General features: G+C 36.4%; 1 protein-coding gene across 2 annotated transcripts in view; it reads right to left on the bottom strand.

Moving 5' to 3' along the window:
- Positions 1-12,686, bottom strand: part of LOC113107426 (prickle planar cell polarity protein 3-like) — a 42,907-nt gene that overhangs the window by 14,730 nt on the left and 15,491 nt on the right. Inside the window, exons 1-2 of one of the 2 annotated variants that reach the window (XM_026269921.1) lie at positions 4,207-4,288; positions 735-918 (exon numbers count right to left, since the gene is read on the bottom strand). In XM_026269921.1, the coding sequence (XP_026125706.1) occupies positions 735-845 (111 nt within the window). In that variant the 5' untranslated portion in view covers positions 846-918; positions 4,207-4,288. Of the gene's footprint in view, positions 1-734; positions 919-4,206; positions 4,289-12,686 lie in introns of those variants that run through there. The other variant, XM_026269920.1, reaches the window with a different exon arrangement.

Raw genomic sequence — 12,686 nt, 5'->3', positions numbered from 1 at the left:
AAAAGTAATATTAATTTATGGCAAGATTGCACCTCAAAAACCTACATCATAACAGAAGTTCTGACTTTTGTCAAAAAAATTAAATAATAATCTTTTAACAAAGTACTAATCAGAAAAGATATATCACTTGAAAACGTACAATCTCAAAATCCATCCTTTGAAACCCCACTTTAAAATCATGTCACAAAATGTTTTCCATCATGAATGATAAAAATTTAGTTTTGGATCATGCACTTTCAAGTCTATTTTAAAAAATGTGAGTGACATTTAACAGGTTTAAGGTTTCAATTGATACCTACTTTAGGATGATTCCTAAAATATGTGATAGGTAAAAAAAGGCAATAAAAAAAGCACATACTTAAAAAGAAATCCACACTTACAATACAATTTTACATTGGCTTCGAAAACTACACACAAACTGTGACTGGTTGCTTTTCACATGAGTACAGCCTCTTCCTGAGCAAGTGGGTTACTAGGTAGAACTAAATAAAAAGTGGAAAAGACATAATGCTAAATATCAAAACTACACGAGGCAACCAACATGTTTTTTGTCCAAAGTGAAGCTTGACGTGTGAACCGCCATTATGTCTCATTGTATGGAAAACAGCATCTGCTTTGTTTGACTGAGTTCTGAGAGGCTGTGATTGGCTGATTCAGAGCAAACACTCCATTCAGTGAACACTTCACTAAAATGTCTTTGTATGTATAGATTCTTCTGAATGCTGCCTGCTCACCTGTTCAGGCTTGATCCCGGGCGGCACCCAGGCATATTCTTCTGAGGCGCAGCCCGAGTCGTCATCGGATATGGAGTGCCTCTGGAAGTCTGAAACCAGCTTCATCATCATCCTCTCCAGCTGTCCGGGCACAGAGCGCACCACATGCTCCTCCCGCACACACTTACAGTGCACACAGATCTTCCTGTGGAAACAGGTCAGCAAAATGGCGCTGAGTAAACACAGCCAAAACAATGGACTTAAACTCAAAATAGGCGTATACAAAACGGTTCATGATTTTGGATACTATTGGAAACTATTGTGAAAAAGACAATCAGGCAAACACAATTCTATATTCATGGTCAAATGAAAGTAGTTAAAGAAAGACTTGAGAAACATGAAAAAGAGGGAGAGACGCCACTGCCCATGGTACATTTGTGCAACTTCAGCAACTTCATTTCCTCAAAAAGACAGTTCACCCAAAATAAAAATTCTGTCTATTCTCCGCCATGTACAAAATAATATTCTTGAAATGTTTTTCATTAAACATAACAGGACATATCCACTCACTTCCACAGTCAAAGTGGAAACCATCCACAACTAGTGTGCTATATTCAAAAACCCGAAGTATTTTATACTAGTATATTTTTACACTTACACTAGTGTATGCGTACAATGCATGCGGCACAAATTTCATTATCAGAACAGTAAAACACAACTTTGTATGTAATCTACTCGCGCAAATCTTTGAACTCACGTTTGCTATGTATGCCCAATTATTGTATTTGCATGTACACGACTGTATTTGTTGAACAAGTGGTAAACGCTTTCATATTATCTGACTAAACAGTAATCAATTAATTTGATAATTTTGGGTAGAAGACAACAAATCCCATCATTCCACGCTCCTTAGCGTCATCAAACCACGCGATTGTTATTGTTTTGGTAGTGCGCCCTCTAGTGGCAGGTCCTACAACCTGTACCTTTAAATCAAATAGTGATATGGACTAGTATCTGTAAATATTAAACAGTAAAAAAAAAACTATTTAAATATGAATCATGTATGTTCTGCGTGTCCCTGTGAATGAATGGCGAAGACGCATGGTTTCATTTACTACACACATACTGAAGCGAGTGATGAGCATCTGTCATCTCTCTAAAAGAGGACATACATGAACAACATCTCCAGAACCACTCTGAGAGTAACTTCCTGAGAATTTTACCATTTCATTTGATCATTTCATTTTGTTCAAATCCATTTACAGTTACACGATTAAAACTGATCTTGAAAAACTGAACGACCTCATTTCTACATTAAACTCTGTATGAGTTGAAGTTGGTGGCAGTGCCATGCACTTAATGCCTCATCTGTGGTCATTCTTCAATAAGGTTCATTAGTTGACATCAGTTAATTACATGAGTTAACATATATAAATAACATAATAATGAACAATATTTCCACAGCATTTATTAATCTTATTTCATGTTCATTTCAGCATTTACTAATGCATTATTAAAATCACAAGTTGTGTTTGTAAACATTACTGCACTGTGAACTAAAATGAACAATGATCGACTATTTTTATTAACATTAACAAAGATCAATGAAGTGTGTAATAAATGTATTGTTCATTGTTCATTAATGTTAGTTATTACATTAATGTTAACAAATTAAATCTTATTGTAAAGTGTTACCATTAATAATTAATCATCATACTGTTTCTCTCTTGTTATTTCATAGGAGCTTCAAAGAAAACTGAGAAAGCCAGAGTCTTGTGAACTGCGTTTATCAGTATCCTTATGTTCATTAGGTGAAAAAAAAACTCAATAAACAAAGTAACCCCCTCAACCCCAAGGTTTCTATAGATATCACGATATATCCAAACCGTAAATTCATATGGCCATAATAACCATGATATAAAAAATCTAATATCATGACAGCCCTACCTCAAACGTAACCCAGGCACAGGTCCCTTTACTGGCCACAACACGGTTTCTGTTACCACACATGGCTTCTGCCTTCATTTTGTCTGGCGTGAACAGTCAGAGGTTGGTGGAGCTAGTGTAAATAGCTTTCAGTGATAATAGACACTGTGTAATTAATTAGTTATGCATTTATTCAATTCTGAATGCGGTCAAACCCCATCACTGAGATTCTTGAGCACTGGCTGACGTGACTGATGTTCATGATACCTATTATTACTCCTCAAAACACACCGTCATTTCAGGCCAGTGATTCATGACTTGCACCACACACTCACATAAAAGGTGTTACATCAGCTAGTGTTGACATTCCTCAGAAATCAAACGTCAAAACAGACCCGGAGGTCCATTTTTTTTTTTTTTTTCTGAGTACTGGTCTTACTGTGGACAATTCATCATTTAGCTCAGATAGAAGAAACACACGTTTGCCTTCATCAACATCAAATCAAAATGATATGACTTGCTTCACCTTTCTATGACTTTTTTTAAGCTGATGTTATGAAGCCCTGTTATTTTTCAGGCTCTCTTTATTCATAATGAGAATTTTCACAATCCAATCAATTCCTCAATGATAGAGTCAAGCCCTGTCCTTATTTTCTTTTCTTACTGATTATCCTCTTTCACTCAAAAGTATGGCATAATAAGGAAAAAAAAGAAAGAAAGAAAGAAAGAAAAAAGACTGGGTTGCAAATAGCTTTCATATTAAACTATACACACACACACACACAAATTGAAGTGCATTAAATGGATACACAAATAAAGACATGTTGAGTAATATTTAACAGAAAAGGGAAAGTAGCTTGTGGGTCCAGACCAGCTTTGTCCCACATCATTGGTTTGACACCTGACCCTGTTTTAATTCACCTGCTGTTAGCACAGCAATTTAATTAATGACATCTAGGACACCTATTATTAACAACATGATCTAATGTTTCTGATGAAGACAAGCACTGCAGGTTCATCCATGACAACAGCAGAAACAATGACTAGAGTCGAGGCAGCGTATTCAAATCTTATACTTCACTACAGTCACACCCATGCCAACAAAAACCACCAACACACACAGACACTATTCAAATCAGAGTCAAACCAAGCATGCATTATTTCATATAGAAATAATAGTCCAAAACAAATTATAAAAATTAATACTTTCATCATTTGAACGATTACAACTTTCCTTAGAGGCACAAACTTAACAAAAATAGGCATATATAAATATAATTTACTCTATATCTCTCAATAATATGTATTGATATAAAAATGCTTAGTTTAGTTTTGTAGCTTCAAAACATAGAATGCAACGCAATGATGCTTAAATATTATGTACGGATAATCAAGTAAACCTAAGAACCTTTCTTCAGTCCAGCATCTTGCTTCAGTGTTCATCTGTGAATATGAATCCTTATATTTTCCAGTAATAATATTAATTATTAGCAGTAGGTGTTTTTCAGTCCTAAACTAACAATAATCCTTAAAATATTCTATTAAAAGAGAATGAACAAATACGTACTGGATACTGTTCAAGAATCAGCCAGAAAACATCCAGGTGTGGCACACTTTTCAAAGAAACTAATCATCTGCCTTGACTTTGACCCACAACACAACAAAACAAACATCCTCCACGGACGGAGCGCTGCTGAGACTGACGGGTGTCCCAGTCTGAGCCGCCCTCACAGGGCCACTGATGACATCACACCACTTCATCTCCGCTTTCTCTCGGTTTCATGATGAAAATGAGGTCAGAGCCGGGTCTCAACGTCCACACAGAGGTGAAGCGGGAATACTGTGGCGGTCCGTGTGTGTGTGTGTGTGTGTGTGTACGGGACGGGGGTTTAATCCTTCTCAGTACAGTTATGGGATAAGCGCTGCGGTTTTCTAAGTCAGACATCAGTTAATTTTATGGACAGCTACAACCATGCTGACTAACAGAGAAATAGACAGCAGATGAATAATAATTCTCATATAAAGGTATGTCTGTGTGTATTTCTCGCTGTTGTGTATCACCTCAGATTGGTTTTGGTGGCAGGTGCAGAATGGATGCTCACAAGCACAGATGGAAGACAAAGGCAATTTTTCATTGATTTTACTCTCTTCCTTCAACTATCCATCCCCCCACTCTACCAATTCCTTCTTCTCGTGATAAACCGCCACTCCACGTCCTCAGCCGAGATTGTACCTAAGTGTAATACATACATACATACATACATACATATATATATATATATATATATATATATATATATATATATATATATATATATATATATATATATATATATATATATATATATATATATATATATATATATATAATATATTTTGAAAATATTTACATGTATTTACATATATTTATATTAGTATAATTTTTTATTAGATATGAATATTTAATATCAAAAATAAACATTTTCTTAAATATATATGTGTGGTTATTTATATATACATAATAAATATACACCGTACACACACACATATATTATGTTAACATAATACTTTTATTTTGCATGCGATTAATCAGAATTGTTTGACAGCACTAATATATATATATATATATATATATATATATATATAAACTTTCATGCATTTGTGCTGATAACCAAGCTCTCCACGTAAATCTCCCAGAATAATAACTAATATTCATATTCATGTTCAAATCCACACAATCTCTGAATAAGAGCTTACAGGAAAGCTTGCATAAACGGGACCTTTTGTCCTATTGTTCCCAGAAAGGGACAAACACAGATTAACACACTACAAAAACGGTGTGGAAACGTTAAAGCTCAGACATTGGTCAACAGGTTCAGCCGTGATGGTTAAGCTCTGCTGGCAAAAGCCATCCTGACCAAAGATCAATGTACAATCTGCTGCCAGATGTGTCCCCAAGAAACGGCGCATGTGCAGATGCTATGACTGCACTTAATAATGTCACATTAACTGTATGTACATGCATTCACACAGAAATGGTTTGAAAGAGAAGACTGTGTGTGTGTGCGTCCTGGTATTCTCCACTTTATAATGATCAATGTCCCCCAAAAGATATTAATACAAGTACCGTATTTTTCGGACTATAAGTCGCACCTGAGTATAAGTCGCATCAGTCCAAAAATATGTCATGATGAGGAAAAAAAACATATATAAGTCGCACTGGACTATAAGTCGCATTTATTTAGACCCAAGAACCAAGAGAAAACATTACCGTCTACAGCCGCGAGAGGGCACTATATGCAGCATAGAGCGCCCTCTCGCGGCTGTAGACGGTAATGTTTTCTGTAAGTACATTTCTCTCGGTTCATGTTAAATTAATTTTGATTTTAAATTAATTTAAAATTAAGGTGTAGAGCCCGACAAGTACATTTTGATTGACAGATTTTTAAAAGCCCGAACCCGTTTACAGACCCGACATTATTCAAATGTGCGCACACACACAGCTCTTTTGGCTTTTGTCAAGAATGAGTCATTTGTACATGTTTTAACATAATTTATTCACAACTAACGTAGACTAGACCACTTGGAAGTTGGAATAAAGAAATAAAATAAGTCCTCTGTGACATCGTAACATCTCAGCATTCTAGAAATAGGCTCATTTAGCCTATAAATAGACCAAAGCACCAATAAAAACGAGTCATTTTTAACAAATTAAATTAAGATAAATGTTTAATTAAGATGTGTATTTGGCAATAACGAAATTAAGATAAAGGCTCCGAAATTTGCTTTGCAGTAGCAGCTGACATTTAATAAAAGAATAATGCCAATAAATACTCTGTCCACATTATGCATTTAAGACTCAATTAATATTTAGTTATCATTTGAAAAACCTTTACTCACAGAGATTAGGCTAGGTCTACATTTTTGTGGAGGAAAATTATTGAATCAACTGTAGATGGCTTCAGCGTGTTCCTGCGCTCACTGATGGTGCGTCATTATTCTCATTATAAACACGGTCAAACTTTTCCACACTTCAGACTTTGCTTTACTTGCTGGTGCAACCAAAACGTAATCACCAGAGGCAAGCCTCCATTACACCTATTCAGCATTCATTTTCGCATCTTTCTCGCGCTAATGTAAACACATCACATGACCGCTCGTTTACCACGCAAACCGGAGCACAAGCCTGAGCCTGGCCCGAGCCTGCTTAAGATGATATAAATTAAGCCCGGACACGACTGAACCCATCGGGTCCCGTCGGGTTTGGGCAAAGATCTTCAGCTCTAGTGAGGTGGTTGTCATAGTCTACAGCTGGAGTGCCCAAGATGGCCACCAGAGGACCCTCCTGTGGTTTTGTGTGAGTACATTGCTTGTGTTGTGCTTGTTTGGTTATTTGTTGTGCTCTCTCCTGTCTTATTGTCTGTCCCCTCCCATCTTGTCACCTCATTATTGTTTTAGTTACTCCACCTGTGTCTCGAATATAATGATGTGGCTCTCAAGGACTTGTTTTCTTAGGTACTTGATGAGTCCATCAGCACCTAGAGGAGGTACGGCACGAAGCTCCTGTCTTTTGGGGCATTTTGTAGACCTGAACAGGAGGGGCTGTTTCCTGTTATGGCCACCAGTCCAGAGCCTCTATATAGGCTTTTCCCTGGGTGGGCACAGGGCTTTTATGACTGGCTTCTAGTTTGGCGGCCCACCGCTGAGGTCCGTGTGAGCTGCTGTCATCTCTAGGCTGTTAACATTCCGATGGTCCTGGTGGACCCAACTCTGGTGTTCCTACAGGATGCGACTTTGGTGATCCCAGGTCCGATGGTCCTGGACGACCTGACTCTGGTGGTCCCGAGTCTAATGGTCCTGGAGAACCCGATTCAGGTGGTCCCAAGTCCGATGGTCCCAGAACCCCTGAGCCACCTACTCCAGAACAGCCTGAACAACCCACTCTCACTACTACTACCATGAGGGCCATTATTGATTAGCCCGCTCTTTGTTTCAGCCATGGAGGCCACCATAGAGTTGCTTGCTCTCACTGCTGTTGGCATTAGGGCCATTACTGAGCAAACTTCTCTCCTTGTCTTGACGACAGAGACCACTACAGAGCCACCCATTTTTTCTGCTGCTGTCTTAGTCAAGAAGGCCATCTTTACTTTTCACCTTAGGACTGTTCTGTGTGCATAGACCACTTCAAAATTCACTCCAGTTTCCCAGGAGCCTGCCTCAGAGTCCACTCAGAAGCCCGCTTCAGTCCGGGAGGCTTCAGAATCCACTAATAAATTCACTCCAGTCTGGTAGTCTTCAGAGTTAATTCAAGAGCCAGTTCCAGTCCAGGAGCATTCAGAGTCCAGTTATGAACCCACTTGAGTATATATCAATTATATTGAATGCTATCTCTATACAAGTGCAAAATAATGCATTCTTAGTCAGTCTTTTATTTTGTAATTTTAAAAGTAATAAACATATATTGCAATGTTAAGGAATTTATGTTTTTTTTTTCATTCAGATATGTAAATCAACATGTATAAATTGTTAGTAGTCAATTAATGGGGAGATAATCGAAATAGAATCGGTCTGAAAAATTAATCATTAGAAAAAATAATTGCTAGATTAATCGTTTAAAAAATAATCGTTTATCCCAGCCCTAATAAATATCCAAATCAAACGTAATGAACACTTTTTTCACACTTCAGCTGACTGTGGGGAATTGGAATACATTAATTTATGACATTAATAACGATTAAACAGTTATTCAACAATGAAAGTTATAGAAAACTCCTACAAGCCCAAAACACATACTTCTGCCAAACTACATCATCATTCATCACCATCATCATCATCGCTACTGCTGTTATGACTAAACGAACTTCCTGTCAGACAAGTTCAAACACAAAACGAATAGATACGCTTGACAAGATCATATTCTAGGTAACCAAACACCAAGTCATCAGTATTCAGAGTATATTACCTTGATCACAGTGTAGTCCATGACACAACAAAATCCATTTTCATCTTGATTTTTAAGAGCATTAAAATGTTGAATTGTTCAGACTTGAGGTGTTTTAAGCAAGTTCCCCATTCTTCGGTGACCTCGTAGTGAACAAAACGTCATCCGCTTGAGCCGAGTCAAATGACAGTCCTCTCTGCTTCTCTGATTCTCCCCCCTCAGGCCGCTGAAGCCAACACTGGACCCAAACAATAGGTGGCTTCCTTCACAATCCCTCCCCTCTGCCTCCTCCCTCACCAACATGTTTCCAATTTCATTTTTCAAACATGTTCTCATCTGTAACAGGCAGCTCATGTGATCATGAGGATGTACAGTATGAAGTTGCTCTCTTTTTCCTCATTTGTCTTAAAAGAATATTCTGTCTTTAATGGCCTCAGCTCAATGGACAGCTCACTTTCAACTTGTTCCACCTTTTATTTTATAAAAATAAAAAATTCTTTAAAATTCATAAGCATTAAAATTAGGGGTGCATGATATAAATCACCGATGATTAATGCACATCTCATCAGTAAAGCCAGTTATCTGAATAGAAGCTGTGCAAATCTACGTTCATTATCACCATTGATTTGCGCAGCTTGTCACTTAACAACGGGTCTGTGTAGTAACAGCTGCTCTATGTGAAATCACGCACCTGATGGAATTTACCGCTGAATTTATGGCTTTACTGACAAGATGCAAATTAATCATTGTGCGATATATATCGTTGCACCCCTAATTAATATACTAATTTTTCACAAGATGTAAACTATATACATGTTAACACAATTTTAATGTAACTTACTAACCTTTATTGTGTAAAGTTATATCCAACTTCACAAACTATAAAACTACTGTATATTATTTAAACCGCTTTAGAGCTTGAATATTACAGATTTACAAAACTATAAACTTAAATTTCTGCTTTTAAATCCTCCAAATATTTTCACCACTCACTTTCATTCAATATGGTGCCCCACTGACAATGGTCTATATTGCTGCGGCACTCATGATGTCATAAGCAAATGCAAAAAATCCAACTACTAAGACTGCTGAAACCAAATGAATGGGGTTATGTTTCAATAAGCATGTCAATCAATGGAGAAAGTATCCGTCAGCCAGAATGTTTTAACAAGGTCTCTGTCAGCATGTTTGTCAGTTTCTTCATGCTCGTCAGTCTTTGGATAGTTGATGTGGTGCAGTCAAGTCAAAACATGCCAAAAATAAAGATACATTTTCTTCACAGTTTTTCAGGCTATAACAAATGATTATTTTGATAAGATAAGATGTTTGCTAACAGTGAAGCATCGTTTGCATATATTGAACTTCTCTTGTCCTAACTGAAGAAAAAGTAAAAGACATCCACGTTGTTTAGCAGAAACACACAACTGTAGTTTAAATGAGTACAAAGGTATTTTTATTGTAAGTTCTGGACAGAAATAGCACACACTCTGAACAAGGATGCACTTTTCTAGTGAGCATAGTCTAGCATAGATCTACTAGTCAAAACGATGAAGCTCTCTTCAATAGAGCACAGTAACTGAAGTTTAAAACTGTTAAAACTAATGCACATATTTAATTAACTGCGTATTAATATCTCTTACCTGCGCAATTTGACTCTTGTTCTGTCCCATCTATCATATGTTGCTGCCTTTATTACTATACATTTAAAAGTAATGTCTTTTAATTTTATACAATGTATATATATATATATATATATATATATATATATATATATATATATATATATATATATATATGTCAAATACTCTAGAATATTACTGTTGCATCCCAAGTTTCTTTTGTTCAAATAGCATTTTAAAAAGCCAATTTTTTGGGCTAGAGCAGCCGGTGTGCATGTGCAGTCCTTAGCGCACGTCTCTTAAAGCTTACTGTTTCTATAGCAACCAGGACTTCTAATGGCGCTGACTTTACTGATTACCGATTGGCTCTTTTGCTCAGAAGGCTGGACTTTGTTCGATAGTGCAGCCATATTGAGTGTTGCATTTTTCCCCATTCAAAACTATAAGAGTGACACGTCTTGGGCATTCTATAGTCTTTTATGTACAATGTAAAAAAAAAAAAAAAAAAAAAATAAAACAGATAATGTACTGGAAGAAAATTACCAGGACATTTTCCCATAAATTTACGTCCACTTCCTTCAACATTAAAATGGAAATTTCTGTAGATTATCATTTTAAAAAAAAATTATAGCATAGGCCTATCTTTTGTAGCAAATAAATCCAGCACAATATGTACGAATTGATGGTTTATTTGAACCTCATGTGAACATTCTTAAAAATACGTTTAGTAGCTTTTATTTGCCTTAAACAGGTGAAGACAAAAATATTATGAGATCAATTAATTTAACAATGTGAAGAGCACCATTGAAAATGTTTGTATTATAGAACACTTAAGTTTTAAACAGCAACATGCAGAAAAAAGAAAATATGAGCAGGTACTTGTACAATATTGGTGTTGTAATAGTGGTCACAAAGATAAAAATTTTAAAATACATGGGGTAAAAAATTAATACAAAGACAGGGCTTTCATTATTTACAATTGCTACAGACTTATAGTCAATAGTCAAGTGAAATGACACACATTCATATAGAACACAATAGGGCTGCACGATATTGGGAAAAAATGACATTGCAATATTTTATTTTTCTGCGATATATATTGCGATAGTTTTTTCTTACAAACAAAAATGGTGTGAGCACACTTACATTCTCATTTTAAATGATTTAAACATCGACACCATCGAGTCAATTGATTAATATGCGCGAGGGAGAGAGAGCAAGACAGCAGCGCTCATGTTGTTTGAAGACGGCTCGCTCTCTCTCTGTCTCTCTCGCGCGCACCCTCTCTCTGTCTCTCTAACGGATCAACTACGACAGCCTACATCGCACATCCTGCGATGTGACTATCGTGGATTCGTACATCGCGATATCGATGCTTTAATGACACATCGTGCAGCCCTAGAACACAACATTATTTAAAAGCACAAAATGTGAATTCTGTCATCAGTTACTCTCCCTCATACCGTTCCAAATACATACGATTTCCATTTATCTTTGAAACACAAATGAAGAGTATTTTTTATGAAATCTCTGCTTTCTGTCCCTCCATTGACAGCCTATGCAACTGCCATTTCAGGGTCCAATACAGTATAGCAGTCAGATTTCAATAAAATGGATCTACATTAATGTTCAAAAAATTAACAAGTGTCAAAAAAAAAAAAAAAAAACTTCCTTGTACAGCATTTGAAAATAAAGAACAAAGATTCATGCACTCATGCCTGACATTTCAATGTTAAACTAGGAGAACTATACAATCTAAATTAAGATAAGGGCTCTAAGTGTCTGTGTGCTTTTAGTATCTCTTGCCATGTGCCCGTTTGAGGAAACTACTTTTTTTCTTTTTATGCTGCATGTTCAGTCCAAGTCCTAAATTGAGATTTGAAAAAAAACTTGGAATCTAGAAGTAGTTCATACATGAGTCTTGGAAGCGTAGATTCCCTTCATCTTAACCTCTGACGCTCGTTCAGGATTTCTTCACAGGAAGACTGTTAATGACAAGAAATGAAAATGAATGAAAGTGAAGTACAGAGTAACGTGCAGAACAGGTTGAGATTGAATTATCAAGATCCAGTTTAAACATTACTTATAAGATAAACTTGCATTTCCAGTGGTCTCCAGTGGTCTCCAACACAAAATTAACATAAAATTACAGTTGAACTACTGATGTCACATGCACCATTTTTACTATGTCCTTATACTACATTTCTGTGCCTTGATCGTGGTAGGGCCCCTGCTGTCTATGGAGGGTCAGAAAGCTTTCAGATTACATGAAAAATATCTTAATTTGTGTTCTGAAGATGTACGAAGGTCTTACAGGTTCGAAACAACAAGAGGGTGAGTAATTAATGACAAAATTTTTGTTTTTGAGTGAACTAACCCTTATTATTTTCAACTAAATCGCAACATAACAAAATGCCTTACACAGTTTCATTAGATATGTTCCTTACATTTGTATGAATTCCATCGTAGGTGCCATTCTCCTCCAGGTATTTTATGTTTAAAATAACA

The sequence above is a fragment of the Carassius auratus genome, chromosome 8, assembly GCF_003368295.1.
Source record: "Carassius auratus strain Wakin chromosome 8, ASM336829v1, whole genome shotgun sequence".
Taxonomy (NCBI): Eukaryota; Metazoa; Chordata; class Actinopteri; order Cypriniformes; family Cyprinidae; genus Carassius; species Carassius auratus.
The sequence above is the reverse complement of the archived record's forward strand: the minus strand, read 5'-3'. Positions and strand labels throughout refer to the sequence as shown.